The sequence below is a fragment of the Microcebus murinus genome, chromosome 15, assembly GCF_040939455.1.
Source record: "Microcebus murinus isolate Inina chromosome 15, M.murinus_Inina_mat1.0, whole genome shotgun sequence".
Lineage (NCBI taxonomy): Eukaryota > Metazoa > Chordata > Mammalia > Primates > Cheirogaleidae > Microcebus > Microcebus murinus.
Window position 1 is genome coordinate 23344335 of NC_134118.1, and position 17512 is coordinate 23361846.

Below are 17512 nucleotides of genomic sequence, written 5' to 3' on the forward strand. Positions count from 1 at the left end.
ATGTGGGAGCTTTTCTGAGATACGTTATATTTTTCTTCCTATGATGTGCTCATTGCAATTAATCAGGCTTCTCCAAGAGTAAATTTCCCCTGTGCTATCCAATTAATCAGTCTGATCTTTCAGCTTGATTCTTACTGTGAATGAGAGCGTCAGCATAGATTTAGATGGATGTGTCTGCCATTTGTAATGGGATTCCACTAAGCATCTCCTCCCACCAGTTCCTTTCTGATGCTATTTCTAATTTTTGACATCCTAATGTCTATTGCCACTTCCAAGAGTCTGACAACCTCGAGTCCAAACCACTTATTAGTCCTTTAATCTCTGCCTCCCCCTCTTGTTAACCAAAGTAATAGTTATTCAATGTCCAAAAATTAGATAACCCTGATGCACCACAAGAAAAGTCACGAATAATTCTGTCAAAATAACTTTTAACATGTTGATATAAATCCTATCTCCTGGATTTACAGGGCTAGTCTGTAAAGTCTTTGGGGATAAGATTCATATCTAGTTTAATTTTTGCTTCTTTTTCATGTGGGACAGAGTTTATCTCATGGGTGTTTACTGGGGATGGGGGTGAGATGAGGAGGAGGAAGCAGCAAGGAAAGAGGAATGAACTCCTGGACAGGGAGACGGCATGAAAAAGGCATGAGCTTCGAGTGTTACAGAAGAAGCCAGGAGACCAGCCCAGCCCAAGGAGAGAGATCATGCAAGAGAACTGTGGAAATTTAGGTTGTGGCAGACATGGCAAGACTATGGAGGGTCCCGATGTCTGGCTGAGGTCATGTTTATGGCACGAGTCTGTGAGGGACCAGACTGAAATCTATCCTGTGACATGAAATAGTCCTAAATCCATTAGTTCTTTGAATCAAATAATTGGTTCATAAGAGAAGGTTTAGTGCCGGGGGAAAGCTAAATGTTAGACTTAAAAAAAATGCTCTGTAACTATGTAAAAAAAAATCCATAAATTTGATGGCATTAGATGCATTTCTTTTTTTTTTTTGAGACAGAGTCTCGCTTTGTTGTCCAGGCTCACAGCAACCTCAAACTCCAGGGCTCAAGCAATCCTGCTGCCTCAGCCTCCCGAGTAGCTGGGACTACAGGCATGTGTCACCATGCCCGGCTAATTTTTTCTGTATATGTTAGTTGGCCAATTAATTTCTTTCTATGTATAGTAGAGACGGGGGTCTTGCTCTTGCTCAGGGTGGTTTCGAACTCCTGACCTTGAGCAATCCGCCCGCCTTGGCCTCCCAAAGTGCTAGGATTACAGGCGTGAGCCACCGCGCCTGGCCAGATGCATTTCTTTTTTCAGGTATAATTTACATGGAGTAAAATTCACACTATTTAGTGTATAATTGTGACTTTTGACAAATGCATGCAGTAGTGTGACCACCATCACAATCAAGAGATAGAAGAGTTCCAGCACACAAAAACAGTTATCCAATGCCTCTTTATAATCAACCTCTCTGCCCAGCCCTTGGCAGCGAATGATTTGTTTTCTGTCTTTATAGTTTTGCCTTTTCCAGAATGTCTTTTAAGTGGGATCATATAGTATGAGGCTTTTTGAGTCTGGCTTCTTTCACTGAAAGGAGAAAGAAGGTGATTGCATGCATCGGCTCATTCCTTTTTATTGCTGAGTAGTGTCTCATTGCATGGATGTACCACCGTTTGCTTAATCATTCACCATTAAAGGACAATACAAGTCTTTTTAACATAACACACATAACTAATATTGTACCTTCAATCAGCCAAAATGCGATCTCTAGGTTTAGGGGATTTAGGAGAGCCCTCCACTTTGCTCCCCACTCTAAGACCTCACTGAAACAGTGGAACAGCTGGGCGTGGTGGCTCACGCCTGTAATCCTAGCACTCTGGGAGGCCGAGGCAGGCGGATTGCTCGAGGTCAGGAGTTCGAAACCAACCTGAGCAAGAGCGAGACCTTGTCTCTACTATAAATAGAACGCAATTAATTGGCCAACTAATATATATAGAAAAAAAATTAGCCGGGCATGGTGGCGCATGCCTGTAGTCCCAGCTACTTGGGAGGCTGAGGCAGCAGGATCACTTGAGCCCAGGAGTTTGAGGTTGCTGTGAGCTAGGCTGACGCCACGGCACTCACTCTAGCCTGGGCAACAAAGTGAGACTCTGTCTCAAAAAAAAAAAAAAAACAAAACAAAACAAAAAACAAACAAACAAAAAAAACAGTGGAACACTGGACTTACTAATAGCTAAAGTGGATGTTGTCCCTGGGTTCTGCCAATCCTGTGTTCTAGGTTTTGCCAATGCTTTGCCTCTAATTTCCTCTGTGTGCCTATATTAATCCACTGATAGCGTTCTCACCACGGATGTCTTTCAATAACTTGGAAAGCTCTTTTCTCTGTTTCTTGTTACTTACTAAAAGTTGAAGTTACCATCCTATGAGCCCCACAACATTCTCCGAAGCCAAATTTGTAACTCTGGGCTGAATATTGGTGGGTGAGTAATCAGACATGTGGTCGTGCCCAGTTAACCTCAAAATATTCACAATAAAAAGAGGGAAGAGAGCCCAGAAAGAAAGAGAGGAGAGGGGAAAGGAAGGGAAAGGGTCAGGGGAGAGAAAGGGAGAGAGAGGACAGAGGTGATATGCAGAGGTGTCATTCTTTCATTTAACTGTAATGGGAGCCCCTCTCTGCCTCACGCCCACTCCCACTCATGGTCCCGGTGTTCATGTAGGTGGTGGGAGTTGTAAGAACTTGATCTAAGATATAGTTAAGGGGGGAAAAGGTAATTTAAAAGCACCTACTTATTTAGCTTTAGGATTCTTCCAGACAAAGAAATTCAAGTAAGTGCCTGTGGTGTTTAAAGTTTCTGCTACTTAGAATACTTTGGATTTATGTAGAAATTCTCTATTGAATAACAGTGCTCTGGAAGCCCAGAGCTGGGGGAACACTGGGATCATGACAATGAGGCTTCTTTTAGGGTTAGAAATGTAAAAACAACAGGATATATATATTTTTAATGGCAGGGACAGATAAGGAAGCTTATCTCTACCCCTCCACTTCCAGTACTGTTTGTGTCTTAAAAGAAAAGTGAAAGTGTTTTTTAGAAACACTTTCAAAAGCGTTTAAAAAAAAATTTTAACTCTTTTCAGAATACAACTGGTTAAAATAAAAATTGGATGCTGAAATTGAGAAAACTATACAAATTAAACTAAAGAAATGCACACAGCATTAAAAAAATACTTCGTGTAATGTGATGAATGTGCATATTCCAACATGGCTTTGGAAACATTGTTTTTGCACTTTAAGGGGCAATCATTCCCTTCCCTGAGTCCTCTAGTGAGCAATTGTTAGGAAGAGTAAGAGGTCAAGAATCGGAGGCTTACGAGATGGAATACCGGCTTGACCAGAAGGCTGTGATACATTCAGGAGCTTCTTCATGACTCCAGGAGATGCTTAGTTTGCACTTTAATACATGGTAGTTCAAAACCAAACTCTAAGCGAATCCACCAGCAAACGAAATTACATGGAATTAAAAGTTACAGACATTGTTGGTTGTTCTGAGTCATAAGCAAGTCATTTTTGAAAGCACTGTGCTCAGCAAGATGGTTTTATAAATGCATGCTATTCCACAGGTAAAACTACAGAATGAATGAAACCATTAAAAGCTACATAAAACGTTTCTTATTTTTCAGTGCTCTGTGATTAATCAGGACTATTGTGTGAAGAAAAGAGGGAAATTGCTTCCATTTGTTGTATTTAGCTGTGAGGGTGCTTTTATTAGATATTTATGTAGGTGTGCATTTTGCCACTTGTATAAAGGACAGCCAAGTAGTTGAGGTCTCACTAATTCAGATCTGTGATAATTCACATAAACATAAAATTCAACTTCAATTAGCCAATGAAAAATAAAGCACTAAAGGGCAGATTGAGGAGAGTCCTCTTCTAAAGCATTTTGGAAGCTCAACATGCAAACAATGGAGACACTAATTATAAATCCTTGTTTGTCCTTAAAAACAAGAGTATGAGCATTTCTAGAAGGCAATACTTTGTTACTCTATTTGAGTTACTGTGCATTTTTCTTTTTATTTCTGTACATTTTTAAGGGAAAAAAGTTTATATATACTTTTTTTTCTTACCCATTCCCAAGTAGAAAATATATATACTTTTTAAAAAATCACTTATATGAGGCCGGGCGCGCTGGCTCACGCCTGTAATCCTAGCACTCTGGGAGGCCGAGGCGGGCGGATTGCTTGAGGTTGGGTGTTCGAAACCAGCCTGAGAGAGACCCTGTCTCTACTAAAAATAGAAAGAAATTAATTGACCAACTCAAAGTATATATACAAAAAATTAGCCGGGCATGGTAGTGTATGCCTGTAGTCCCAACTACTCGGGAGGCTGAGACAGGAGGATCACTTGAGCCCAGGAGTTTGAGGTTGCTGTGAGCTAGGCTGACGCCACGGCACTCACTCTAGCCTGGGCAACAAAAGTGAGACTCTGTCTCAAAAAAAAAAAAAAAAAAGAAAAAAGAAATCACTTATATGAATTCTAGAATCTGAATTCTCCACTTTCTTTGAACTGGTGAGCATTGGCTGTCACATGGGGATTACAGTGGTCCTAAATGCAAGAACATGATGATTTTAAAGAGGGTAAACAGGGAAAATCTTGAGGTATGGAGCAGAAATTGCCTCTGAAAGAAAGCTGGCAGGAGATAGGGGGAGGCCTGGAGGAATAAATAACTCTTGTGTTCTCCTGTCCAGAGGAGGCTGAGAGGGGCAAGTCTGTCTTGCACAGCCCCTCGGCCACCCCACTGCTGCTAAGGTGTGAGTTACAGTCTGTTTGCCAACATCAGCAGCCTCACAAGTCCTTTGGCACAGTGAGGCCAAAGGAACCACTTAGCCAGGCGTCCTCAGACTACGGCCCTCGGGCCACATGCCGCCCGCCAAGGACATTTATCGAGCCCGCCGGGTGTTTTTGCCACTGCTGCCTGTCCTGCTTAGCAGCCAACTCATCCCCCGACCCACAGTGCGCACTCTCCAACGGTCTGAGGGACAGTGAACTGGCCCCCTGTTTAAAAAGTTTGAGGACCCCTGACTTAGGCCAAGGGCACATTCTAGGATCTGTAAGTGTCCTATAAGCAGTTGTTCAAATTTTCAAATATTAAAACAAACAAACAAAAATAAGCCCACTAAGAACGTCCTGATACATTCTATTTTTAAAATAATAAAAAGAATTCGGGTGGTTCTACACAGCTGACAAAATAGTTCCATGTGCACTACCTCACTTAATACAAAGGACCACTGCGTGGGGTAGATTCGACTTGCCTAGCTTTGCTGACAAGGCAGCAGAAGCCCAGAGAAGCAAAGTGAAGCACACAGGGCTGCAGAGCTACCCAGCCTGCCGTGGGCTTCAAAAGGGAAGGAGCTCAAGGGTGAAGTGCAAACTCATTCCCAAGGTTAGAAAGGAAAGTCCATGAGCTCTGCAGGAGGGTCAGGGCCCAGGACTTAAATATAGACGTGCCATGCAGTGGTTTTTCTTTCTCCATGCACATCTCGAAACAGGTCACCAGTCTCGTGGTGGCCCCCTTGGGTATGGAGGGGGCATCTTCCAGTAGATGTGGGCACGGCCTTGAGTGTGATTCCTGCTGGGGAGGAAAAGGGCCCAGCTCCCCGCCACCCCCTTCACCTCACCCCCCCACCCCCACCCCCGCGCCGCGTGAGTCACCAAATGCTAGCGCGGCTGCACCTGAGCCCAGGCCCTGCAGAGAATGTGGTGGTCAGAAGCCATCCTCATGTTGGGAAAAAGATTGAACAATTGGGAAAAGGCAAGCTTCGTGCGTCAAGAGATCATTGCACAGGAGTCTCCTGGGACACAGACACTGGAGCCCAGTAGAGTCAAAGGTGCCCCGGTTGTGACACTGAGTGGCTGTGGGGAGGCCAATCCTGCTCGCACTCGGCTCTGGAGGAGAAAGTAGAGTGGCAGCTGTCTGCTGGGTGTTGGCTGGTTGCCTAAGACTCCCACCAGCTCTGCCCTGGAGGGTGCTGTGTGTTCAAATTTCTTTCTGAGTGGTCCTCACCACCCCCATCTTGCATAGAAAAGAATTCAGGGACTCAGAGTAGACATTCCATAGAGATTTTAACATTCGGTTAGACTTAGAGTTTTCCTTGTGCTGTATTCTCTCATACCTGCACATCCAGCACAACACAGGAAGATATGGTTTCCAATAAACACCAAATATCTCCTTTACTGCTGCCAGACATTGCCACACCTGGTTCTGCTTCTAGGGGACTCCTAGAGCTGTGAGCATTTCAACTGGGCTCAGGTTTTGAGATCTGGGGAGAGGTGGTACTGCATTTTCTGAAGAGACAGTGTGGATGCCTGGAAGAACCACGAGATTGGGAAGTCAGTTGATTTGAGTCTTGAGTCCTGCTTCCAGCAGTGAAAACTGCTCTGAACTTGTACACAAGTGTCTCTAAATCTTGGCTTTGTTCTGCCACTCTATGGCTGTGTGACCTTTACTAAGTCCTTTAACTTCTCTGAGCCTCAGAGTCCTCACCTGCCAAATGAATACAATTACCAACCTCGTAGGGTTGGACTGAGGATTAAGTGAAATAATGCCTAATATTAAAAGCAGCTGGCACAGTGCCTGACGTAAATACTGCCCTCCAAAAGTGACAGATGTTCCCTCATATTCATTTCTCTCTGAGCTTCGGTTTTCACACTCAAAAAAAGGAGGAGAAAATAATACAGATCCTTCCAATTTCACAGGGTAGTTGTAAGCCTCTGATGAGATCATGCATGTGAAATTACCTCTACCCCTAAGAATGTAAAGTTGTTTTTTTTTCCTTTTTTAAGAATGTAAAGTTTTAATCATTTTTATTAAGTTGATACGTTTAGACCCATCATCTGGTCCACACTAGCATCAGAAGTATGAGGAAGACGGGGTTTGATTTGATTTGATGTGGGAAGAGGTAAGGAAAGGCCCTGAGAATGGGGCTCTGTCTAGGACCAAGGGGAGACACCATTGATCCACACAACTGGAGGCAGTAGAGCACTGGGAGATGTCACCTTCAAAGAAGCAATGAAAAAAAGAGGTGGGAAGGAATCCACAGACAAACTTATGGCTGGAACAAAGTGGAATGCCTATGTATTGACTGAACGGAGAGGGTGAGTGCCCTAAATGATCTCAGATGATTAGGGACAAGACCAGGAAACAAATCCTATGCCCTGAGCTGGGGCCCTCAATGCACCCACATCACTTTCTCAGACAATACAGAAATAGAGACTCCATTAGGAGCGAGGGCGAAGAAAAAGATACATTGTCTCACCCTGAAGATTAAGTTTCTGGTTCCCCAAACCAGACATCTTCATTTTAACTGCTGGGAAGACATAGAAGAAAATTGATTTTTTTGTCCTTTGAGGGAATTATAACAATGTCTGGGCTACTCAGTTAAAAGATGGATTAAAAGCATGAAGTTAAACTAGATGACTTCCTTAAGAAATCAAGATAGTCTTTCACTCATTTCCTTCTGTGTGCAAGAATGTTATTGATTCAGATGAAAAACACAGAATTGTAACTTGAGGTAGGGAAAGAAAATGGAATGGGAGAACTAAGCAGCAGAAAGCTTTTCAACCCTAGCCAGACGCCAGGCTCCTCCATGACCAGATCCAAGCTCGTTAGAGCCAGTACAGCCGCCACTATAGAACAGCTCTTCCCTCTCCCCCATCTTTCTGCATCCTCTTGTCTTTGCCCTTCTATGTCAGCCTGGCTCCAGATCTCACACTAGGGAAAATATTTCTGCCTTGTGTACAGGTTCTTCAATCACATATGGTGTGAAAGAAAAAATTTGTAGGGTTGACAACTGGTCTAATACTTGTGAACCATAATCACTTCCTGCTGACTGAAGAAATTATACCTGAGTGGTTCCCACTGGTGATATTCCCAGGGTACAGATGAGGTGGAGTGGGACTCAGAGAGGTTCAGAGTCCCTGATTTGCCTGGAGCTTCCTCTGAGAGGGGACCAGAGCCATGGATAGAATTGAGACACTCCAAACTTCAGGAGTTGTCCACTCTGATGATTACTGTGTGCCCATGCTTTTCGGGTATTAGAAATTTTGCCACCTGCATATAATTACACCTTATAAAAAATGCATCCAATAATGGATACTACTCAGCAATGAAGAGGAACAATTTGCATGCAACATCATGGATGAATCTCAAATGTATTACGCTAAGTGAAAGAAGCCAGATTCAAAAGGTTACATACTGTATGATTCCTTTGATGAGATATTCTGGAAAAGCAAGAACTATAAGGACATAAAACAGATAGATCATTGGTTGACAAGAGCTGGGGAAAGAGACTGACTACAAAGAGGCATGAGAGAATGTCTGGGGTGATGGAACACTTTATATCTTTATTGTTGTGGTGGTTACACAACTATAGGTATTTTCAAGACTCACAGTAATTTTTACTTATGGAAACTCAATAAGTCTGATTTAAAATTTAAAAAAACCTATTTAATATTAATAAAGATTGACATATATGTTGAAGCGTTTAGAATAAAGTATACAGATAAAGTCCTTTTTGAAAACATTAGAAAATAAGATTTATCAATGGATTGATAGAGGGATGGATACATGGATACGTATGTGATAAAGCAAGTATAGTAAAATATTAGTGGTAGAATCTACTTGGTAGTTATATGGATGTTCACTGTATACTTCTTGCAACTTTTCTGTTTGTGAAACTTGTTAATAATAAAATGTTGGAAAACATTTTTTAAATACATGTAATGCATGTCTTTCACCATCTATACCATTTATAAGGTTGCTTGCAGACCCACAAAATTGCTTTCATATTCTCTGATGAGTTCAAAAGAGCACCCTTCCTCTCCCTTTGAAACCATCCTGATAGTAAAGCTCCCCCTCAGTGCAGAGGGGAAGAGCTCTTAGTGTTTTTTGTTTTTTTGGGGTTTTTTTGTGGTTTTTTTTTTGCCAATTCATTGATTTGTATTTACTGTCTTTCCTTTGATGTAGTATTAGCAAGCAAATCCTTCAGGGTTCTTTTCACTTGCTTGAAAATTGAAGGATTGGATTAATTTGACTCTATTTGTAACATCTTCAGGGAACAAGCTTGGGGCAGCGGCAAGTCATAGCATTAGCAAATGTCTCCAACTGTGTTTTCCTTGGTCTTGCCTGGCTCTTCTTTCTGTAGCCTCAGGCCTTGGATTCCTCTTTCCACTCCATTCTGTATTGGAGATAAGTGCCAAGCCACCCTCTCCCAAGCACAAGAACACCTCTGATGCCTCAGAAACCAGACACCAATGGAACCAACCCTTGACAGGATTGGGAATGGTCTTGCTTCCAAATCACCCTCCATTTGGTGGGGAAGGAAAAGATCTCTCCTTCAAAGGATGCATGAGGAAAAGTTTTCTGAAAATAGATACACATACCTTCTCCCAATTGCCCTGACCTTTTAAACAGGCGAGTTTCTGTCTGGAAAGAGACGGTCAGTACAGCACGGCCCGAGAGTCATAGACATCCGGCATATGTAAATAATTATGTGGATGTTTCAGTTCCCACCCAATACAATCCACCTGATAATTATAATCATTTCTTAAAATATTTAAGTGAACCAGATCAGACACACTTAAACTACCCTAAACTCTGCAAGCCTTCATTTGGATTTGGTTGTACAGATCCTGTCTGAGGATATTTATTGCCATTGAGTGACATAAAAAGGTACTGAAGTTATGTTGTCAAATGAAACAAGCTAGTTGCAGAACATGCCATTAGTCAGATCCTATGAAAAGAATGTATTAATTATATTTTAGAAAAAGAAATGGGAGTGCTATGCTGTATGGGGTGGGGTGTGGGAATTCTAGATGACTTTCTCTCTGTTGTATGTTCCTGTATTGTTTGATTTTTATACAACACAGACACATTAGCTTTGTATCAGATCAAAACAGAATCAATACTTTTATTTTTCCATGCTACAGCCCAAGCTCACAGTTTTGACAATCGGGGGATGGGATATGTGTGTATGTGTATATATAATTAACATGCTTTTATTCAGTGAAATTATTTCTTGGATTTTGCTATTCCAGAGAAAAAAATGCTATTCACCTAGTGGCTTGAATTCAGGCTAACATATTTCATGATGGTTTCCATTCCCTAAGGTTATCCTTACCCCCCAACTTGATACACTAGCTTCATGCTTCTTAGAAAATTTTCTATTCTGCTATTCTTCTTCCAATCAGAGACCAAGTTGTCACTCTATTGATTACTTTGGGGTTCTTTAGATCCCTTTACAAATGACCCATCTGAGAATAAAAAGTTTCAAGATCCAACCAAGCTCCTAGTTCTCTAATCCCTCTGTTATTTTCATTTTCTTTTAAATGTTTGTTAGCTGTATTTGTATTTGCTGCCTCTTCCTCTTCCTTCCCTTTTCTCTCCACACCCTCTCTTTTGGCCATCCGTGGCTGGAGACAGCTAAAATATCTGTCCAGATCAATGTGCATACAAAGAGAGCACTTTTTCAACCAACAGAAGCCCCTTGAATTATTCAAAGTACCTCCCATTCTCAAGTTTCCCATTGTTGTTGTTTTGTTTTGTTTTTCTTGACAGCATAAGCTGGAATTGGACATTTGGCAATGGCACCCACAGATTCAATCATCCAGGCAGGAAGGAAGAGGGAAAGGCTTCTACAGAAGCAATTATTCTTTTGGATGATGAGAAAATAGGTAATGCCATATTTGAAGGTATATAAATAATTCTTATGCCAGTATAAATACTAGGGTTCCCAAACAAAATACAGTCGCATATTCTGTAATTGGCAGAGAAGTGGTAAACAAGATTCAGAAGTGGGGAGAAACCCAGCCACCTGTTGTCTGAGATGAGGCTGTTAATAAACAAATTGAGCAGGTATCTAGACTGGAACCCAGGAGAATATGTAACCTATGAATTATAGAGAATGTTCTAAAAGGCTTCTTTCTTCTTTTTTTTTTTTTTTAATACTCAGGGTGGCCCCCTCACTGACCTCCTCCGAAATCTTTAAGCTTATGGCTTTAAAGGAAACAGGAACCGAGAGAGGAATGCGCCCGGTATTTAACGGAGCAAAGAAGTCAGGTCTGAACCCAGCAACTGCAGCACAAGGAATTTGCCATTCAGTAGCAATTCTGATGGTCCAAACAACAAGATACCAAATCAGCAGGTTGAGAGAGGCGGCAACACAACTTCTGCTTTGGTCTAGGACATTTTGGCGTCTGCATTCAAGAAAAGCTAAATCTGCAACCATAAAGCTTCACCATGCAGGTGCAAAATCCCAGAGGGGAGGAGCCCAGGGCAGAAACATGAGTGTTGTCAAGGCCAGACACTTCTGCCCGCCCTTGCCTGATAACAGGTAAGCCAGGACAGAAAGCCGATAGTAAGCCGGGCTGCTCTGTAAGGTGATGCTGGATCTTTCAGCAAGCAGGGCCATCTGCAGAGTGGGCGGCCTGTGCAGACACAGGCTGCTGGGAAGGGTGCCCGCACCCTCCTCCTACCCCAGGCCCCTCTGCCTCCCTGGGGCCTGCCCAGCACTGGCTCTTGCCCTTTCCTTCTCATCTGAAGACTTAGAGGTATTTAGAAGAGACTCAAGACCCTTTCCATGAATGAGGGTATCTTCCAGAGCCCCACAGGGGACAAAGAATAACCAGCTAGATTCTTACCTCCTCGCGTAGAATTGTCTACCCAGGACGGCCGCAGACAAGGAGGGCTGTTCTTCAAAATCACACCTGCAGCCCTAACCACGGTCAGGGGTGTGTGGAACTCAGACCACTGCCTGAGCAGACCCCTTGCAATGAAGAATACCACCACTCTGAGTCGGGAGAACGGCCAACGAAGCAGAACAAGACGGTTAAGCCACACTGACACTGGGAAGGAAGTCACCAGTGGTATCCTGAGACAGCAGCATCCCCTGATCTCAAGTGCATATCAGCTTTGTCACTGTTGTCTTTTCAGTGGGACAGAGAAACGCCATTTCCACTCCTTTGATTGGAGTCCACAGAGGGTGCTGCCCTGCAGCCTCTCCCACCTGAGCTCTGCCTGGACACAGAGTTTAACTTTTTAAGGAGGCAAAGCAATAAGTTCCACATGGGCTCTGTCGCCTGGTTGCATTTATTAATACTTGTACTGAAAACAGCCTGGGGATCCACTGTGGGGACAAACACTCATCCCATCTTCCCAGAAGAGCAGGAGTGGTCCCCTCAGGGTCCAAGAGTGGTTATCCCCTGGCATGTCTGTGTTGCCTCCTGCCTGGTGGGGTACAAGTCAGCTGAATGTGGGGGTGAGGTGCGAGGCTGAGCAAGACTGCTGCTTTCTCCAGTGCAGTATTTTCCCCACTGTTTTGGGGAAAAATACGGTGGCGACAATGGTAGCACCTTCACATTGTCCCAAATGTCACCATTACCACTTTTAGGCTCTCAGATTCCAATAGCTACTACCTCCATATGCCAGGCACCGTGCTAGGCATGTGACTATTTTATGCCTTTTAATTGATATGTTCTGTGAAATGAGTTGTTAGGCTGTTTCATTGTTGTATGAACATCATAGAGTATATTTACATAAACCTAGATGGTATAGCCTACTATATACGTAGGCTATGTGACATAACCTATTGCTCCTAGGCTACAAACCTGTTCAGTCTGTTACTGTATTGAACACTGTAGGCCATATATTGTTTTAAGACAATAAACTTGTGGTCATTTGTTATAAAACAATAGAAAACAGGCCGGGCACGGTGGCTCATACCTGTAATCCTCTGGGAGGATTGCTCAACGTCAGGAGTTCGAAACCAGCCTGAGCAAGAGCAAGACCCCATCTCTACTAAAAATAGAAAGAAATTAATTGGCCAACTAAAAATATACCGAAACAATTAGCCGGGCATGGTGGTTCATGACTGTAGTCCCAGCTACTCAGGAGACTGAGGCAGCAGGATTGCTTGAGCCCAGGAGTTTGAGGTTGCTGTGAGCTAGGCTGACGCCACAGCACTCTAGCCCGGGCAACAGAGTGAGACTGTGTCTCAAAAAAAAAGAAAACAAATACAGGTTTCAACAGATGAGGCAATTCCGATTGATTAGAAATAGCAGCCTAGGGCACCGTATTGGGAGGATTCTACGAGGGGCCTGGCTGCCTTGGGAGAGAAAGAGAGAGCTGCGGCTTGTTAGCAATGTCTGCGTGGGCATGGAAGGAGGTAGACCGTCACAGCACATGTACTTCCTATTGCTACGCAAGGTCCCTTTGTGTGTTTGAGGAAAAAGGAGTTTCTTAACTTATTTTTCTCAAAGACAGAATAACCCTAAAGAGTAATAAAGTGGGGGGGGGTCCCACTTTATTGGAGGGGATGCATGCTGACCTATGAGAAAAGCCTCAGAGAAAGAAGACAGGAAGAGCTATCGAAGCAGATGTTAGCAGTTGCAAAACACTGTGGAGGGCTGGCCTTGCAGGCTGGTGTCTGCGGCGCGTGCGAAGCTCCCCACTGTTCCTGCCCGTGTCGGTGTCTTCGCTCTTTCCTCCCCTTCCACTGCCTCTAGTTCTCTGCCTTCAAACATGCACAGGTCTCCCGTGAGTTGGAAAATCACCCCCCCCCCCCAAAAAAAAACCCGTCACTTGAGCCTGCTCCTTTTTCTAGCTCACAATGACTCTCACACAGCAGGGCTCTGGACTGTCCTGGAAGGATGTCAGAATTCCCTCCTCCCTCGGACACGTGTGCCAAAGAGGTCGGGACTGGTCTGCTTAACACTGAGCTTGGATTAAACGCCTATTAGCATTTCATTATAAAGCCATACAGAAATCCTAGCTCAGTACCCAGATGTTAGTCTCATAATTTAAGTAAAATATCCAAAGTAAAGCAAGTTTTTCCCACAGTCCTTGTTTCGAAAGTGTAGGCGACTTCCCACTCATCCTAGCGAAACCATGAAGTTCCATAATCCACGTTTCCTCAGGGACACATCGCACAGCAGAGGTATTGTCTTAAAGCTGTAGGATCACAACTATTTTCTTATGGCTGCAGAACTGAAGTATCACAACAACTGGAATTTGAATTCAGGGTAGGTTCACATAAAAGAAACAGATGATCAAGAAGGCAAAGGCTCTGAGAAAATTACTGATGGCTTCAATTATGTTAAAGAAAAAACAAAGAAGTATTTTTCTGGGTGCAAAATATTTCCTTGTATGTGGGTTGCCACTGGGGATCCAACCAGCCCAGCTTGGCTCCTAAACTGGTAGACTGTGACTGTGCTTGACACTTATGTTCTGAAACCACTCATTCATCTTAATTTAACTGTCTACACCAGAGGCTTTTAACACATAACAAAAAACTTGCCAACGTATAACTAGGCATAAATAACACTGTGTGATGGACTTCTAAAGAGAACAACACCCAGCGTATAAACCAGGCTTGGTTACTGGTGCTCCACGGTTGTCATAGTTTACATCAGAGCATTGGTTGTTATAGTAGTTAAAATTTAAAGAATTACCAACATTTAAACTTAAGAGCTTTCACTTAGAAATCAGTATTTTTAACTTTTCTTGAAAAGGTGGAATATCTGGCACCCTGGGAGCCATTCCACATTGAAATGACGTGATGGCGTTGGATGTTAGATGTCCCCCCGTGGAGGGACACATGCTTTCCTATTTGCCATGCTCTCCACCACTCCCTATTGCCTGCACACACTGAGGCCAACTGTTAGTTGTAATTTACCATCATGGTTTCACTGTTGTTTTTCTCATGACAGAGATAAGAAGAAAGTGAACTATTTTTTACCCCTGTGAAAACAGACCCCTCTCACTCACTCACCTGGACAGCCCTGCCCCTACAGCCATTTGAATTTGCTGACACAGGACACAAATAAACTTCTCCAGTAACACACACGCTAATCTGTTACCTGTTGATGGGAAACAGCCTTGGCATATAAGAAAAGCTTTGCTTTTTTTTCTCAGACTACTTCAAAGCTAAGATCTCCCTTTTGCTTAGAGTTCCTGTCGACTCAAGTGTGGGTTTGATCTTTTAAGAAACTTACCACTGGGTCCTTCATAGGAAATACGACTCACCGATCCTTGAATTTTACCCCATTCTGGCTACACCGCTGATAACCTGTTTGCATCAGACATTCCACTTTTCTCCCTACTGTCATAAACAAAAATTCCAATTCACCTGACTCCCTGAGCGATGTAAGTATTTATTTGTATTCCCCATGTAGATGGAGGAATAAAGAAAAGCAACCCTGTCTTGCTCGCCACTTGAAACAAAGTGTATCCGGTTACCTCTAATCAGGACAGGTCTGGGAAGAAATAGGAAGAGAGTGGATGGAAAGTAAGACGGTCCGCCGGAAGAGGGTGCACAGGGAAGTGGAGGAGGGGAAGCGGGGGCCGATGTGCAGGCAGGAGGAAATGAGGCTGCTGGGGAAAGTGTGGAAAGCAAAGGCGGGCGTGCGGTGTGGAAAACGCTCCTGGGGACACTCACGGTTGAGCTGCCGCCTCCGGATTCTGTCCCTCCATGGCCTGTTCCGGATCCAGTGTAGCCGCGAAGGCAGCACCATGGTCCCAGGAGAGCGGCCTAAAGCCTTCTCATGGCAGAGGAACAAAAGGGTCTCGCGGCAATCCCGGAAGTTAAGTCCAGACGTATAAAAATTAAAAAGAAAAAAAAAAAAGACCTCTTCTCTCTCTCTCTCTTTTTTTTAATGTCTGAGGCTTCCGTTTGACTTCTTTTATCTTGTAACTCGCCTTGCCTTTCCTTCCCTTAACTGCTGACTGGCCCGAAGGCAGCTGCAGCGCTGGGCTGCCCTGGCCCAGCCTCTCTCTCGGCCGCCTGTGCCATGTTTTATGCATGAAGAGGATGGGGCGGTAATTTATTCGAGCAGAGACGGTCACCGGGCTCCTGTGTCTGCCCCGCGTCAGAGGAGCCGCACGCGCGGGGGAGGGCAGGTGTATCTGCGCCCACGGGGAACGCCCTGGAATGGCAGTCCCTCTCCGCGGGCAGGAATCGACGGCAGGTCTTGGCTGCAGGATCCTGAATCAGGGTGACACCTCTCACATTTTTTAGAGTACACAAGTTATTTGCTGCTGGCTCCCTAGCACCTAGAATAATGTCCAGCACTTGGTAGGCTGGCAATAAATATTATTGAATGAATGATTCAATAATTCACACAAATGATTTTCTGCACATAAGTCAATGCTTTGTGCCAGTTAATCTGCTTAATGTGCTGTCTTCAATATGTTTATTTGAATCTTCTCACCCACCCTTTTCTCTCCACCTAAGATCACACTCAAGTCTCATTTTTCGGTGAGGCTTTCCTGAAGCCATAGAGATGGGGCCATCCTCTTTGCATCTTGCTTCTCACCTGCATCTGGCCTGTGCCCAGACGGCCTGAATTTGTCAGGCTTTCTGTTTACTCTCTGGTTTGTTTTAATGTGCATGTCCAAATAGTGAGTAAGCTGCTCAGTGGTAAGAACTGTGTATTCCTCTTCCCAAACTGCCGTGGTTTACATGTGGAATTGGTGCACCAGGCATGGCTTGGAGCAACTTTATTCTGCCCCCTAAATCTCCATCAGCCCCTCCTCAATCTTCCCCAAGTAAATATACACTCTAACTAAATACATTCTATTAGCTATAAAAACACAGCTTCAATACACGACCCTCAGGTACTACAACCTCTTCCAAACAGGTTGCTGTGCTGAAGCCCCTCGTTTATAGGCATTCTGGAGCTGCCCCTGGGAGGGGAAGTTCTGTGTACTGACTGCTTACTTCATTCCAAGCTCTTCCTTTTGCAATGTCAGATTGCTCCAGAGAACAAACAGTTATTGATCAAGGCTTCAGAAATGGTCTTGCCCTGAGCTTAGGAACTGAAAAAAGTGACACCTGAGTTACCAAATCTAGCCCAAGATAATCCGTAAACTTGATGATGGCAGGAACTCTGTCATCTGCCTTTTATGTCTCTGCTGATGCCATAAGCAGGACTGGGGAAAACTGCTGAGAGAATGGAGTTACAAGGCTTGTAATTACCAGCTGTGTGCTTCAGGCACATCCCTTAGTCTCTGTGTCTTGTTTTCTTCATCTTAAAATGGGAATAACATATAGACCTTGGAGTTGTCAAGATGAAATGAGATCAAATAGCTCTTTAGGGATTGGTAGCATAGGACATTGGCCCCCAGGGGCTGAGGCTCATCTCCTAACTAGTACTATGTGTGGTGGTAAAAAAAAAAAATTTCATTTCAGAGCCCAGATGCCTAGGTGCCAAGTCCTAGCAACCTACTTAGGGATCTTCATGAACTTAACATCCTTGTGCCTCAGTTTCTTCAGCTGTAAAATAGGAGTAAGAATGAGAGCTGCTGCCTTAAGGTCATGTTGATGATTTCTTGAGTTAATTCATGCCAAGGGCTAAGAACTGTGTTTAGCATAGAGGGATTGCTCTGTGTTGTCAGCCGCTGTTATTAACTAGCCGTGGGACTTCATGAAATTTGGCAAATTGCCTGGGCCTCAGTGTCCTTATCCGGAAAA

At 43.8% G+C, this 17512-nt stretch overlaps 1 protein-coding gene across 3 annotated transcripts in view; it reads right to left on the minus strand.

Moving 5' to 3' along the window:
* RIPOR2 (RHO family interacting cell polarization regulator 2) overlaps positions 1–15759 on the minus strand; it is a 207802-nt gene extending 192043 nt beyond the window's left edge. Inside the window, exon 1 of one of the 3 annotated variants that reach the window (XM_012741349.2) lies at positions 15479–15759. In XM_012741349.2, the coding sequence (XP_012596803.1) occupies positions 15479–15554 (76 nt within the window). In that variant the 5' untranslated portion in view covers positions 15555–15759. The remainder of the gene's footprint in view (positions 1–15478) is intronic. The other 2 variants (XM_012741341.2, XM_012741348.3) reach the window with 2 other exon arrangements.
* Positions 15760–17512: the final 1753 nt, after the last annotated feature.